General features: G+C 37.1%; 1 protein-coding gene across 2 annotated transcripts in view; it reads right to left on the reverse strand.

Annotated features, from left to right (window-relative positions):
• The window catches only part of DACH2 (dachshund family transcription factor 2), a 741,876-nt gene that overhangs the window by 380,305 nt on the left and 343,933 nt on the right, over nucleotides 1-17,638 (reverse strand). For both annotated transcript variants that reach the window (XM_004378871.1, XM_004378870.1), the window contains one exon: nucleotides 10,463-10,575. In XM_004378871.1, coding sequence (XP_004378928.1) covers nucleotides 10,463-10,575 — 113 coding nt within the window. The remainder of the gene's footprint in view (nucleotides 1-10,462; nucleotides 10,576-17,638) is intronic.

The raw sequence follows: 17,638 nt of genomic DNA on the forward strand, positions 1-17,638 counted from the left end.
AAATGGTGAGTCACTGTTGAGGAAACATTGGGTTTCTGTTTATGGTGATGGGAAATTTGACAACAGATATTGGTGATGGTTGCACAACCTAATGTAACTGGTGTCACTGAGTTGTACGAGTGAAAAATTTTGAATTGGAAACTGTTGTTATGTAAATATTTACAACAATTTTTAAAAAGAATAAAAAAAATTAGGAGGAGGCAGAATCAGAAAGTCACTTTTCCCATGGTAAGAAATTTGAAATTTATTTTGCTGTCATTAAAAAGTCATTAAAGAGTTTCAATCAAAAGAATTATGAGATCTGTATTCTGGAAGGGGAGTCCCTGGCTGGCCCAAACAGTTACGCACTCTACTACTAGCTGAAAGATTGGCCCTTTGAACTCAGCTAGAGGTGCCTCAGAAGACAGGACTGGTGATCTGCTTCCAAAAGGTTACAGCCTTGAAAACCCTATGGAGCAGTTTTACTCTGCACACATGGAGTCGCCATAAGTCAGAATCAACTCAACAGCAAACAACACCACCACCATTTTAGAAGGAAAGAGTAGTGTTAGAAAAGGCTTAACCTTTTGACTAACGTTAAAGCAAAGACTTCCTTTTTGGATTTTGAACAATGACAAAATTATGGAAGTATTGTCTTTTATCTTCAGCTAACTTTTTATTTTAATTTTTGGAAAGCCACAATATATCAAGAGAAGTTATCTGAAATTTTCAGTTAATATTTGTTGGCAAATTACTAACATAAAATTAAACAAAAATAAATTTGGACTATCTTAGTAAAGGATTACTCACAGGTGGTCAGAATCTATAGTTTAACAAGATCCCCAGGTGATTCTTAAGTATAACTTCCTGGGAACTTGTTAGAAATGCAAATTGTCAACAGATAACTTGTTAGAAATGCAAATTCTCTGCAGTTTCGAACCTGAACGAACCAGTTTGAATCCCTGCTGGAAAGGACTCAAATGTCCACCAACAGGTAGATATATTAACAAATTGTGGTATATCCATAACATGGGATATTACTCAGCAATAAAAATAAATAAACTATTAGTAAATACAACAATGTGGATGAATCTCAAAATAATTATGATTAGTAAAAGAAGTCAGACAAAAAAGAACACACACTCTATTATTCCCTTTACATAAATTTTCAGGAAATGCAAACTAAGCCATAGTGACAGAAAACAGATCAGTAGTTGCCTTGGGATTGGGAAGAGAAGGAAGGAAGGAGAACTAGGAAAGTTTGGGGAAATGGATATGTTCACTATCTTGATTGTGGTGAGGGTTTCACATGTGTGCACATATATGAAAACTTCTCAAATCATACACTGTAAAAAATGTACAGTTTATTTTATACCAATCGTACCTCAGTAAAGCTTTTAAAAAGAATGTGTTTTCGGTAAGGGTCTTCCTTAGCCTTTCTCCAATGATACATAGGCAGCCACACACTATTGAATATGATGACCTTCTAGCCAGTAATTATTATCAATTGCACTTTTTCAACAAATATTGGTCGTATATGGGGAACTCCCCCTTCTTTCTTACCCTGCCTTAGATTTCATTACTATCCTGAATATTCATTACTATCCTGAATGTCTCATTTAATTTTTTTCTTTTTTACATTTGTTTAATTTACATCATGTACCTTCACATAGGGTACAAGGGGAAAGGGGAAAAGGATCTTTTATATAATTAAAAAGATAGTTCCTTTGTGTTGGTCTTTGGATTATACAAGTAATACTACTGAAAAAGAAAACATTATTGCTGGGGATTTAGACAGAAGAGAAAACTAAACTGGAGTTTAACTGTCCCCTACTGTATTCATATTTGAGGTCTGTGAATTCTAATCTTTATTGCTAATGATCATGTAAGTATACCATTGGATTTACCTAACCCAAATTTATCTTATAGACAAAGTTACAAACAAAAACACTCTCACCTGGCACATTCAAATGTACATTAAAAGGATTAAATGAGAGAACTCTGGGGCAGGGGACAAGTTTTAAGCGCTATGTTTGGGCACTGTCTACATTGACTCAGACATGTGTACAAATGTGCAATAAAAATTGTATCACTTTCAGAACTCTCAAGATTTTGACTACATTGAATATAACCTGAAAATGAGTTCCAAACATGATCCAGAGTTTATAAGTTGCAAAAAGGAGAGCAAGGAAGTCAGATAAAACATTTTCACCACCACAACAGTAACCAGTCTCTATTTGCTAACCTTTAGTTTATAATAAAGAACAGCAGTACACCTTAATGGTGGGAACTAGGTGTCATGGATTGAATTGTGTCCCCCAAAAATGTGTGTCAGCTAGGCTGGGCCATGATTCCCAGTATTATGTGATTGTCCACCATTTTGTCATCTGATGTGATTTTCCTAGGTGTTGTAAATCCTACCTCTATGATGTTAATGAGGTGGGATTAGCGGCAGTCATGTTAATGAGGCAGGACTCAATCTATGAGATTAGATTGTGTCTTAACTCAATCTCTTTTGAGATAGAAAAGAGAGAGGTGAGCAGAGAGACAGGGGGACCTCACTACCACCAAGAAAGAAGTGCCAGGAGCATAGCGTGTCCCTTGGACCCGAAGTCCCTGTGCTGAGAAGCTCCTCAACTAGGGGAAGATTGATGACAAGGACCTTCCCCCAGAGCCAACAGAGAGAGAAAGCCTTCCCCTGGAGCTGGCACCCTGAATTCGGTCTTCTAGCCTCATAGACTGAGAGAATAAATTTCTCTTTGTTAAAGCCATCCACTTGTGGTATTTCTGTTATAGCAGCACTAGATAACTAAGACACTAGGTATCAGGACAGTTTTTTGTTGCTTATTTCCAGTCACAATATGCAGGCAATGCCTGTAGATGCTGAACCTTATTATCCTTTACTCCTTTAATAGGAAATGATAGGAAATGCATTTTGCTCTGTAGGGTTCCTTTGACAACTGATACTTAGTGTATTTTGTTTAGTAAGTACATAGAATTCTTTGATTAACCTAATTACATGTTTTAGTATAACAAGTTATTGCAGTAACAGACATCCACTTTATCAAAATCAAATAGTGACAAGGCAGCTTATCATCTGTCAGACATATTGTACAATGGAAAGTTTTATTGTGCTATTTAAATGTACTCTTTCTCCTCTGGGAAAAAAGCAAGTCAGCATAAAAAGCAGACACTGAGGGAGTAACACAAGTAGTAGATGAAGAATTGTGCATTTCATTTCAAGTAAGTTGTGTATGACGGGGGAAAAGGGGTTGGGGGATGGGCCCTGGAGAGGAAAACATGTCTTTCTATAATCCAATAAACTTGTCCTGTGACTATGTGATATGTATAAGAGATCGCTTATTTGGGGATGGTTTGGGAACCAACCAGAAGGAAAGCAGGGCTCTGTGGGATATATCATTTATCACAATGACAGTGTGTAGGCATTGGTGATCCTCTCAACACAGGAGGAAGCTAGAACTTCAAATGTGAAGCAGCATTGCAGCTGGACTAATTCATTAGCTATATATATATCAAAGTAATTTGCTCAAAAATTGTCACAAGAAATTTAAAACTGTTCCCTTTCTCTACAGGAAAAGTAGGCTGCAGTTACTCCAAAGAAAACCGTTTTTATACTTCTTGAAAGGAAAATTTATAGCCGTACCTAATAATGCCAATGATTATTAACTATTTTTATACTAGCTTGTCCACTCTGTAAACTACTACTATAAGAATGCTCAAAGAAAAAGAAAGATCAAAGTTTTATTTCATTGAAGTTATCTGATCATCAGTAGTTAATTAGAAGGATTATTCCAAGGATTTCCTACTTTCAAAACACCAAACATCTGATTTTTGTATTTAACTTAAGCAGTTCATGTATGATCCTGAATATTTATAGCCTAAATTCTCAATACCTGGTTTTACATGAATGAGAGATAGTTTCTTGTATTTAGAAAAGTATGGTATTTATTTTATGGTCAAGAGACCTGGGCTTTGAAATTCTGGCTCCACTCCTTACTGACTGTGAGATCCGGTGCAACTCACTTAATTTCTTGACAACTCATTTTCTTCAACTGTTAATCAGAAATACTAATAAAGCAAAGCTCATAAGACAAGATCAAAGGAAAAAAATTGTAAACTTTTTTTTAACTTAAAGTTTAGCTACTTGCATACACATATACAGGTAGTCCCCAACTTACAACTTATTCGAGTTACTATGAACTATGCTTATGACTGTCTGTTTTTTGTTTTGTACATTTTATTATTAGTAATATGTACTATACAAAATGGTACAGTGTGTAATTTGCTGATGTCATCATATCTGTAAGTTTATATGTCATGTTCCCAACCCCCAAAGATCATATTTTTAAAGATACTGATAATAAAGGCAATAATAATGAAAACTAAAAAAAAAGAAAAGAAAAAAGGAGGTATTTGACTTATGTCAGAACCGACTTACGATGGAGTCATCAAAATGGAACCCCCATCATAAGTTGGAGACTACCAGTACACACATCAAAATTGTGAGAGTGTTTTGTAAAGTACTACATAGGGTTATCATCATCATATAAAGTTTGTTTAAATCCCAAGTTTCCTCCTTCCACCTTCATTGGAATTAAAGCAATGGCTTCTGCTCTATGGGCCAGCCATGTGGGGCAGAAGCAAATGACAGAAGTCTAAAAAAAATTGAGTGGAGGCATTTTTAGGTTAAAATAATTACAATACATGTAGAAAAAAGCACTGACAGAGATTAATATAGAAATTATGTTTTGGAAAACCCAGATTCAATTATTACAATGAATAGAGTTCTTATTATTAAAATGATGTATTTAAGCTTTTTCTTTAGTAGAGAAACTGCAAATATATGGTAGTCAAAACCCCCCTCTGTGTTAGAAAATATTAGTAATTCAGCTTCTGGCCCCTATAAAGCCATTGGTTCTTCTTGAGCACACAACAAACAACTTAAAAAAATACAATGACATAAAAGACAGCACTAACCATTTGTGTGACCTGAAGCATGTTTTACAATATTGCTCATTTAAAAATTCAAAGATAGTCGTAGAAGCATAAATGTTTTAAATGAACCATCACAAAGGTTGGTTGTTTTTTTCTAGAATGAGGCCTTGATCTTTTTACACTCACAACAGAATGGTCTAGGACATCTCTGCCCCCTTATGACCACTTCTTAGTGGTCAAACTGAGTGATAATATGCAATGCAATGGGAAAAGAGAATGACAGTGATTCCAATGATGCCATCAGGGTAATTGTCATCATATCATATCGTGAAGTTGACATCACACTGCCAAGACTTTGCATGATTCAGCTTTTGGTTCTGCTGGTCCTGAGTTGAATATTGTAGCCTACTGTCACTGGATGGAGCCCTGGTGGATTAGTGGTTAAGAGCTTGGCTGCTAACCAAAAGGTCGGCAGTTCAAATCCACCAGATGCTCCCTGGAAACCCTATGGGGCAATTCTACTCTGTCCTATAGGGTCGCTACGAGTTGGAACCGACTCGATGACACTGAACAACACAACAATTACTAGATTGAATCTTCATCAGCTCAGTTACTCGGGGACTTGAGTGGCAGTTAAAATTCTTAAAAATATTTAGCCACAATAGAGCTAGAAGACAAGACCAGCTGAAGAATTCGCTACCTTATAAGGAATGAATACTACAAGAATTTATTCTGAAGCACTTTATTATTTCCTTGTAAACCGTCAGTTTAAATCTCTCTCAGGCCAAATTCCACATCTGTCTATTTGAAATGCTTCATAAGCTGAGAAAAGGGAAGCAGTCATCTTCTGGGAAATTCAAAGGCACACATGACTGACTAATCTATCCCTTCAGCGTGATCCAGGGATATCAGCACTTCTGCAGAGTCACAGACAAAGATGAGAATAATACTCCCTCTTCCCCACCCCCCCTCAATAGCCAAAAAGATTTTACTGAAAATACTAGAAAATAAGATTATTACGTATTAATGGGCTATCAGGGAATGAAGGTATGGATTATACAATAGTAACAGAGTCAGAAACATATATGAAGGCAAAATGCAATCAAATTTCATCATTTTGGGATAACTGGGGGAAAGGCTGGGTGGACTTTGGGAAACTGAGTCATAAAGTGGATTTTATTTGAATGTGTTGTAACATTTGCTTATATTGTTTGGTGTATAGTAGATGTTCAATAAATATATATTAAATGAATGCATACTACACTTATATATCATATCTGTCTACAGACTATAGATCTGGTTATAAAAAGATATAATAGCTAAATGAATATCTAACAATATTGTCAAAAATAGATCATATTGGACCTATCTTAGTGAATAAAGACAAATCATCAGTAATTAGTACACTGTTTTTTTCTATAGAACTAGATCCTGCTAAAGTTATTTTAAGTACATGAATATGTTTAAACCTCCCAAATAGGTTAATGACACTATACCATGTACACTCTCACATACATGAATATGCATTTCTTGTTTACACTTTTAATTTCTTAAATAAGGTACCTTTATTAATACTAGAGAGTTTAGCATAACCATTGTCAGAATTATCACAAATTCTGAATTAGTAGTTTGAATGAATCAGATTCCACTACAGAGGGAAAAAATAACCAAGAAGAAAATAAACGTCTTTGAAATGAAAAAGGAAATACAAATCATAAAAGGAAATAAAATCTGATAAAGATTAAAAGTTTACCTTTATACTAAGCAGATAAAACAATATGGTATATCTGATATTAATCTGTATCTTTAAAGATTGATATGTCAAGCTATAAAAATTGATTATTCTTAAATAAATCTAAGAATGATGTCTTTACCATTTCTAAATCATTTTGCTGATATTTTTTTTCTTGTCACTTCTTGGGGGAAAAACAACAATTTATAGGCCATACATACATACATACATATAAAACAAAATATCTTAAAAGAGACACAACATGGTCACTGTTTTGTTACCTTTTAACCCCATTTTCAAATGATAAATGGAAAGAATATACACAAATGTAGAACAAATTCCATAGCTTAGGCAAATCTAGTACAGTCAATGGTTCTTCTCTACACATATAACATTGGAACAGTAGGTAACAGCAGACTCCTTTTAATAATTAGTCAGTTGTATATAGAATTATACACAGATGCATAAAGTTAACTCTTTCTTTACAAATAATTTGGAGACAGAAGAACCTGACACAGGACAATTTAAAACATTTCAATAATCATTTGGAAACAAAAGTAATTCTAGATCCTTAACAGACAACATTAAAAATATCAACTGAATTCTTAGGAATTATTTTTAAACAATGTTAATGAAATTTTAAGTTTGTAATATATGGCAAATGAAATGTCAAATATGAAACTCACTGATATCTAAATCGATAACTGATTCAATCTCAATTATCTTTGCTAATGCAGGAATGAAGTGCTGTGGCCAATCCAAAATTATAGATGTTCTCAAAATCATTTCTACCTGGCTTTACAGAGCATTTCTCTTATTACATCTGACTATAGGTGAATAGGATATTCTTGGACTTTGAAAAATAATTTGTGTAAACTATGGAGAGGAATTACTGTAGAGTTCTGTGCTCATGCCTTTCCCTGCCAAATCCCCTACCTATCTCTATTACCCCATTCTAGGTACAAGCAAAGGGTTAAAAATTGAGACTTTTTTTCCCACTGGCTCTCCTGGTAGTAAATGAGAGTTGTAGGAGGGAAGGCTATGGCTCTAATCCAAAAAAGAGGTTCCATTATCTTGCAGGAGCTGAAACATATACGACAAGTAAGTTAAGGAAATGAAAGAGTTAAAGTGGCTTTTCAACTGTTCTATAGGTATCATGGAGTCCCTGGGAGGTGCAAACTGTTACTGTGCTCATCTGCTAACCAAAAGATTGGAGGCTCAAGTCTACCCAGCGGTCCCTAGGAAGAAAGGCTAGCAATCTACTTCTAAAAAATCAGTGATTGAAAACCCTATGGAGAAGAGTTCTACTCTGACATATATAGGGTCACCATGAGTTGGAATCAACTCCATGGCAACAGAGTTTTATTTTTTTTGTAGACATCATGATGATGAGAAACAAGCATGGGCTGCGGAGTTAAAAACATCTAGGTTTGAAATTCAGTTTCCGCCACTCACTTGCTTTGTGACCTTAAGCAATTAATTTAATCTCACAGAGCCACAGATTGCTAATTTGAAAAATGAAGATAATATTCATAATGTGCTATGATGATTTAAGTATATATAAAACATTCAGAACTCATGTCTAGTACATAATAGCAACTCCGAATATTTTAGAGCTTTTCCTCAGATAACCTACTAATGTTTACTCAAGAGTGGAGTAGCTTCAAGGCAATTTTAAGATTATCATTTTTTTTCTTTCATCTACACATTCCCTCAAAACCAGGACCTAGATCTGCTTATTTAAATGGGGCCATTTCTAGGCCCTGGCAATGTCTTTTATAAATCAAGAAATAAATTTTAATTTATTGAGCACCAAGACATGTGCCATTTACTGCTATCCCTTCTATATTCACCTATATGCACAGGGCTACTTTTTTCCAGTATCAGAATTTGCTTATAAGTACTTAAAGTTACCAAGTTCATTATCGCCCCCCACCAAAGCCTAACTGGCTTCCTAAATTCTCTGTGTTAATGACATCATCATCCAGCATGTCACCCAAAATAGATAAGAATCATCCTAGATTCCAACCCTCATCATCTACATTTAATCAACGAACAAGTGTGATTAATTCTAACTACCAAACCACTCTTTTTCACTGTATTGAATTTTCCTTAGATCAGGCCCTCAACATTTCTTCCTTAGACTGCAGTAACTGACCCTCCTTCCTTTCATCCCTTTCCATTCCTATCTACCCTCCACAGGGATTATTTTTAAAACATTTACTCAGTTACTTAGCAGTGGCTTCCTTTACCTATGGAGCCCTGTTGGCACAGTGGTTAAGAGCTCGGCTGCTAACCAAAAGGTCGGCAGTTTGCATCCAATAGCCACTACTTGGAAACCGTACAGGTAGCTCTACTCAGTCCCATAGGGTCGCTATGAGTCGGAATCGTCTCGAAGGCAATGGGTTTGGGTTTTTTTTTTTCTTTTACCTACAGCAGTTGTCTTTGTTTGTTTATTTTTGTTGTTTTAAAAGAATCCTATGTGAACATGAACATTTAAAATTCTAACTGAAGCAGACACAGGGATCTCAGAAGTTCATTGCCAACTCAGTCAGTAAGGAACATCTGCTGGACACTATAGCTCCTTGAAAGACTCCTTGAAAACTGCTGGTCTACAAGGAAAAACCTAAACCACTTAACATGGTAAACAAAGTCCTTCACAAGCTGGATTTTCCCTCCCTTTCTATTCTAGCCACATCTCCTATGAGTCTCCCACCTCAAATCTGTGTTCTGCTCTCTTTAACTTAATTGCTATCCCCCCTAACACACGGGTTCTTTTTCATCAGTGTTATGTCTGCCTATACTCCTCTCTGACTGCTTACCTCTCTGAGCATTACCCAACTTATCAGACTGATTTAGTGTTCCCATCTCTATAATCTTGCAGCACTGTGTGTGTACCTCTCTTCTATCCTCTATCACACTTTAATTATTAGCTTTCATGCCTTTATCCCTAATTCTACTGTGACAAGGACCACTACTCATATATTCTTGTATTACCTAGGAACCCATTCGTTACATACAGTAGGTGCTCAATAAGGTTTTGCAGCATTGAAGGTATACATAAAGATCTCATTGTCATTAGATTCATTTTTACGATGTAGTAGCTTTACTTATATTTTAAAAGTTCAATTATAGAAATATTGTTTTTATTTTTTAAGTGATTTCATATACTTTTAGGTACTTTTTTTAGAGACTCAAGAAAGTTGATCATTAATTTATGAAGATGGTATTTTAGGGAATACTGTTTATCACAGTGTTCAATGAAAAGCACTGAATTAACATTCAGGACTATGACTACCTGTATTTGTTTTTCTTTTCTAATCATAAGGCTCACCAACCAGGGATTTGTTTTCTTTCACATTTATAACCTTGGACAACATACACAGATGCCCAGAACCCCGGAAAACAAAAAGAATATTACTGAAACATATAAGTTAGCAGGTATGCTGTATCTTATAAAAGGCTTTAAGATAATGGTCATTTGGCCAGTGCCCAACACCTCCAAACACACACACACACACACACACACACACACACACACACACACACACACACACAATAGGCTTTTAAAGGGATTCCCTGCAAGGAAACGACAATTAATTTTAAAATATCATGTCCATTTGATATGAGTTTCTGGAGTAACAAACTTTTCATGAATACTCAAAAAATTCAATAATGTAACCTCTGGCAGAGCTTGAAAACCTCTGAAGGACAAGACAGTTAGATCAATATTAGTTTATTTCAAATTCTGGCAGTATGAACAGACAAGGCTGATCATCAGATGGATTTTATTACCTGTTGGAGTGATAAGTCCTGGTGATAAGAGGCCTGGGACTGCATGGGGCAGGAGGCGGGCGTTGTCCTGCAACACTCCCAAAGACCGCTTAGGGGGCCTGCCAGGCCTTGAACTATTGTAAAACAGACAAACAAAAATCAGGTTAAAAATGTACTCTCTTTTTGAAAATACCATCACTTGCTACATTAGCCTTCTAAATCTTGTTTAAGTGCCAAGACTGATTACTTTCCTCTAAATTTCCCCACATAGTTATGGCAAACATTAAACCCATAAGAGATCGATTGCTAGTTTTGATTCCACTTATAGGCAAGCACTTAGCAATACAGCTCACCTGTTGTGAGGAAATCCCAAATTACTCCCTGCTCTTACTACTGAGATCTGAGATACTGACTTATGCAATAAAGATAGGATAGAATGTGCAGTGATTAACTCTGTGGCCTGCATGCCAGAGATGACGGGTAAAGAGCTGAGAGGTATAGAATAAAATCTAATGTTTGTTAGCATTTCCACAGCTGCTGGGACACCACGAGGAACAAAGAACTCCCACTCTCAGTAGGTTTTTTTCTACCCATTTGTTAAGCAGGCCTTATAACAAGCAGCACCCTCTCTTGGAGTAACTATGCTAACAACCTGTCACCTTTGCAATCTAGGTTGTCTTTTCTCACAGTTACTGCTGTTTATGACTGATGAGTTGAGGTTAAACTTACAGCAACCTAACCTATTCCATTTGAACATTCTTCACCCTAGTCTGAGCAGTTTAGGAATTGTAAAGCAAATGTTAATCCATAACATAATGATATAAAAAGCCAGTATCTGCTGCCTCCTTCTTGTGCCCTAATACAGTTAGTGTACTAAGTACATCATTTGGAAGCTATCACCACAATGAGTAGATTGATAAGTCATAAAACATTAGGATCAAGCCATTTTCAAGTCATCCAATATATTTCAAATATTACTTTCTAATGTTGCCTAGGATGTTGCTGTTGCTTTTTAGTAGGAATATATTTTACAAACCTGAATAATAGGATTTTTGACAAAATATTACAAGATACTATGTTAAATAACTAAGCCGCAAAAATATATGAGGTTCAGATAGAAAACATTTTCAAAAATGACTTTTGGTTCACAAGGAAATTTAAGTTAAATCTCACTCTATCAACTTTGCAGTAGCAAAGTGCTCCATCAATGTAGGACAAACTCTGCTTTTAAATGAAGACAACTTCTGGCAACCTTACACAGAGGTACCATTATCCAGTTCATTTTTCATTCACTGTGCAAGTGTTAATTTCTTTCAATGTACATCAGTATTGTATATCAACCTAGCAGAAAAGATTCTGTTTTTCTCATTTAATATTTCAACCTTATAAACTGGCTCCTCTCTACTTTTTCTACTTGATTCTGAGCCATAATTTATTTTATTTAATTCAGTTTTGTTATCCTGCTTTCCCTTATCCTGTTTAACTGTTTCCTAACTATTATAAGGAATGGAGATAGGAGAAATTTGCAATTTATTTCAAATGTCCTAAAAGATCCCAGGATCACTGAAGAATGTTCATCAGAGTACATCCAGTCATTAGAAAAGTCCATGCCTCAAAAAACTAGAAATATAAACACCTTATGATCCAGCAATCCCACTCCTAGGTATGTACCCTAGAGATCTAATAAAAGAGACATGGACAGTCATATGCACACCTGTTTTTATTGCAGCATTACTCACAATAGCAAAAAAATGGAAACATCCTAAGTGCCCTTCAATGGATACATGGATAAAATATGGTACAGACACACAATGGAATACTCCGCAAACATAAAGAACAATGATGAGTCCACAACACATATTATAATATAAATGGATCTGGAGGCATAATGCTGAGTGAAATAAGTCAATCACATAAGCACAAATATTGTATGATCCCACTTGTATAAGAAGACAAGAATAGATATAAATATAGAGAAACCAATGTTCATTGGTAGATACCAGGGATGGGTGGAGGGGGAAGGTAGAATCACTCTCTAGTTCATAAATACTTGTTAATTTTGGTGATGTAAAAACTAGCACAGAACGTGGGTGTAATGAGCACAGCATTATGAAAGTAAATCATTCCACTAAGAAGTGCACAAGAGAAAAGAATGTTTATGTTAAAGAATATGACATATATAATTTGGCAATAACAACACTAAGCAAAAAATGAGTGTATAGTCACATATGTAGGTATATATGTGTACAGCTAGGTACAGGTGAGTACATATGTGTGCACAAACAGAAGTATCTGTATGTACAGATATATATGTGAATGCACAGATAATCACACAGGACACAGTTACAGATACTTCTCAAACATAATCAGACACCTTGCTAGAATGGTTCATTGGGTTTGAAGGCTTAGGACCTCAGTCACATGGGACAACTTAGTCAATTGGCATAATATAGTTCATACAGCTCATGTTCTGCATCCTAGTGAGGTGAGTAGCCTCTGGGGTCTTAAAAGCTTGCGAGCAACTTTGGAATGCAGCAAAGGCAGTGCTCAGAGGTCAATATATAGCAATAAATGCACACATCAAAAAAGATGAATGGGCCAAAATCAATACATTAGCCCTACAACTCAAACAAATAGAAAGAAAACAGCAAAATAAACCCCCAGGCACAAGAAGAAAGGAAATAATAAAGATCGAAGCAGAAATAAATGAAACAGAAAATAGAAAAAACACCAGAAAGAATCAACAAGACCAAAAGTTGGTTTTCTGAAAAGATCAACAAAATTGATGAACACTGGCCAAACTGATAAAAGAAAAACAGGAGAGGAAGCATATAACCTGTATAAGAAATGAGATGGGTGATAGCACAACAGACCCAACTGAAATTAAAAGGATCTTAACAGAATACTATGAAAAGTTGTACTCCAACAAATTTGAAAACCTAGAGGAAATGGACAAATTTCTAGAAACACACTACCTACCTAAACTAACACAAACTTAGATAGAAAATCTGAACAGACCCATAACAAGAGAAGAGATTGAGGAGGTAATTAAAATAAAAACAAAAAACTCCTAACAACAACAAAAACAAAAAACAAAAAAAACCCTGGCCTGAATGGCTTCAATGGAAAATTCCACCAAAAATTCAGAGAAAAGCTCACACTAGTACTACTTAAACTATTTCAGAGCGTAGAAAAGGAAGGAATACTCCCGAATTCATTCTGTGAAGCCAGCAAAACCATGATACCAAAGCCAAAGACACCACAAAAAAATAAAGTTACAGAGCAATATCACTCACGAATATAGATACAAAAATTCTCAACAAAATTCTAGCCAGTAGAATTCAGCAACATATCAAAAAAATTATACACCACAACCAAGTGGGATTCATACCAGATATGCAAGGATGATTTAACATTAGAAAATAAATCAAAATAATCCACCACATAAATAGAACAAAAGAAAAGAATCACATGATCATCTCAATCAACACAAAAAAAGCATTTAATAAAGTCCAACACCCATTCTTGATAAAAACTCTAAATAAAATAGGAATGGAAGAGAAATTCCTCAACATAATAAAGGGGACCTCATACCACCAAGAAAGCAGTGCCAGGGGCAGAGCGCATCCTTTGGACCTGGGGTTCCTGTGTGGAGAAGCTCCAAGTCCAGGGGAAGATTGATGAGAAGGACCTTCCTCCAGAGCCAACTTTTCTTTTTTGGAAACCCTGGTGGCATAGTGGTGAAGAACTATGGCTGCTAACCAAAAGGTCAGCAGTTTGAATCCACCAGGCGCTTCTTGGAAACTCTGTGGGTCAGTTCTCCTCTGTCCTATAGGGTCGCTATGAGTTAGAATCAACTCGACAGCAACGGGTTTTTTTTTTTATACAAAACCAACATCCAACATCATTCTCAACGGACAGAGGCTGAAAGCATTCCCCCTGAGAACTGGAACAAGACATAATTCCCATTTAACCTTGTACTGGATGGTCTAGGTAGAGCAATAAAGCAAGAAAAAGAAATAAAGAGTATCCAGATTGGAAAGGAAGAAGTAAAACTATCCCTATTCGCAGATGATATGATCCTATACACAGAGAACCCCAAAGATTCCACAAGAAAACTACTGGAACTAATAGAAAGATTCAGTAGAGCAGCAGGATACAAGATAAACATACAAAAATTAGTTGGATTCCTCTACACCAACAAAGATAACTTCAAAAAGGAAATAAGGAAAACAATACCATTTATAATAGCCCCTAAAAAGACAAAATACTTAGGAATAAATCTAACCAGGGACATAAAAGATCTGTACAAAGAAAATTACAAAACACTATTGCAAGAAACCAAAAGAGATCTACATAAATGGAAAAGCATACCATGGTCATGGATAGGAAGAATCAACATTGTGAAAATGTCAATCCTAGCCAAAGTGATCTACAGATAATATGCAATCCTGATCCAAATATCAACAGAATTCTTTAACAAGATGGAAAAACTAATCACCAAATTTATATGCAACGGTAAGAGGCCCCGGATAAGCAAAGTATTATTGAAGAAAAACAACAAAGTAGGAGGTCTCACATTACCTAATCTCAGAACCTACTATACAGCCACAGTAATCAAAACAGCCTAGTACTGGTACAACAACAGACACATAGACCAATGGAACAGAATCAAGAACCCAGATGTAAATCCATCCACCTATGGTCAGCTGATCTTCGACAAAGGATCAAAGTCCATTAAATGGGGGAAAAATTTTAAAAAATACCTATTGCTGTCAAGTTGATTCTGACTCATAGCACCCCTGTAGGACAGAGAGAACTTCCCCATAGAGTTTCCAAGCACTGCCTGGTGGATTCGAACTGCTGACATTTTGTTCAGCAGCTGACTGTTAACCACTACACCACCAGGGCTCCAAATGGGGAAAAGACAGTTTTTTAACAAATAGTGCTGGAAAAACTGGATGTACATCTGTAAAAAAATGAAACAGCAACCACACCTCACACTGTACACAAAAAGTAACTCAAAATGGATCAAAGACCTAAAATGATAAAACTTAAAATGATAAAGGTCATGGAAGAAAAATAAGGACAATGCTAGGAGCCCTAACACATAGCATAAATGCAATACAAACCATAACTAACAATGCACAAACACCCAAAGATAAACTAGATAACTGGGAGCTCCTAAAAATTAAACATTTATGCTCATCAAAAGCTTTCACCAGAGCTCCGGCAAAATGGCGCTCTAGGCAGAAGCACCACGCCATCCCTCCACAGCAAAGATCCGAAAAACTAAGCCGAACAGAGAATACAACAATCCTGAAACCCTAAAACATCAAATGAAGAGATAAAGAACTCAGCCAAGCCCAAATGGAGTGAGAAAAATGACAGAGAACAGAGAGTGAGGAGAGATTCATGCAGAGGTCCCCTACCAGCTAACGCAGCGCGGATCCGCCATCGTAGACTCCTATCGGAGACCAGCAAACGGGGTACGAGAAAGCAGCCTCACAGAGCTTCCAGCGGTAGACAAAACAACCGGTAATTTGTGATATACCCTTTCCCACCCCCCACCGCTCTTCACCCTCACTCGGCCTCCTCTGCTTCCCACGGCCACAGTCTCTTGACCGGGAATCACAGGCTGCTTGGATTCCACACACCCGAATGGGCCAGCTCTCTGAGTGCCATTTGTTGGCTGCTGGTGTTGCTTTTTTCCGCTTCTTTTGATTTCTTCCTTACCTCTCACCACCTGCCCCTCCTTTCGCTCAAATACCTGGCTCCGTGTGCCAACTTTGCTTCTTCCTGAGGGGCTGCAGAGATCCAATAATTTGTGATATACACTTTCCCACTCCCTACCCTTCTTCACCCATGCTCGGCCCCCTCTACTTCCTGCGGACACAGTCTCTTGTCTGAGAAACACCAGCCCACACTAGCTGGCTCTCTGAGTGCCATTTGTTGGCTGCTAGTGTTGCTTTATTTTCTGCTTCTTTTGATTTCTTCCTTACCTCTCACCACCTCCCCCTCCTTTCGCTCAAATACCTGGCTCCATGCGCCATCTTTGCTTCTTCCTGAGGGGCTGTGGAGCTCCATTCAAGTGTGGAGCTGCTTCCCGGTCTGGGCTGCCGCGCTGGTGGGATCCCGGGGCTTTTGTTCGTTTGTTTGTTTTGAATTCTTTGTTTGTTTTCTTTTCCTTTTCTTGAGTTGGGAGCCCTTTCTGGCCAGGCGGTGCTACGTGGCAATGAGACTTCCCCCTCGGCTTGCACAGACGTCAATAGGGATCCCTAAGGGCATTTCTTTTTTCGTTGTTTTTTTTTCTGTTTTTTTGGGGGCCTTTCTTGTTCTTTTTTTTTTATTTGTTTTGTTTTCTTTTCCCTTTTATTCCCTTTTTGTCTTTACTCATTGCTCACTGTCTCATCTCTCAATATCTTCCTTTTCTTTCTGTTCCCTGAATACCTGGCGTTGTATACATCTATGCCTTCTAGCCAGGCTGTACTGCAACACCTGAGAGCAACTTCCCCAGACCTCACAGCTACACCGGTGGGATCCCTGGGAACTTTGCGGTTCTTTAACCTTTCTGATTTTTATTTATTCATTCTTTTCTTTTCTTCCTCTTCCCCTTTCTGTTTTTCTCCATTTCGTAGTCTCTCATCTCTCCAATCCAACGGCAAACTCCCCTAGCATTCTTTTTTGTTTGTACGTTTTTGGCTCCTGTTCCTCTCTCCTCTCTCCCACATCCATCTTAGCTCCACACATAACAATTTCCCCACTGCATCCTGCCTACCTGCACAGTGCGCTTGACATCACATCACCAAGCAGCACAGACACGGCCTACTGGAACCTACCCTTCACTGATTACCGACCCACTCTGGTGGCTGTAGTAATTGCCACAAACAACCCATCCCAGTAACTCCTCTTCAGCCAGACCTGCCGTACCGTACCATATGTGGGTGAATGACCCTGCCAATCAGAGAAGGAGGAGAAAAGTATTGTGCCCACAGACGAGCAAACAACAAAGAACACACAGTCCCCCTGCTCAGACACAGTCTAATTTTGAAAAAAAAGGGGACAAAACAAACAAATCTACAATCAATAAATGAGAAAAATAACTACAGAATGCCCTGAAGACAGCAGAAAATATCAAAACATTTACAAAAACAGGACAGGATGGTTCCAGTAGGCATCCAAAATAAAACACCAGAT

Source organism: Trichechus manatus, unplaced genomic scaffold (assembly GCF_000243295.1).
Source record: "Trichechus manatus latirostris isolate Lorelei unplaced genomic scaffold, TriManLat1.0 scaffold00060, whole genome shotgun sequence".
Lineage (NCBI taxonomy): Eukaryota > Metazoa > Chordata > Mammalia > Sirenia > Trichechidae > Trichechus > Trichechus manatus.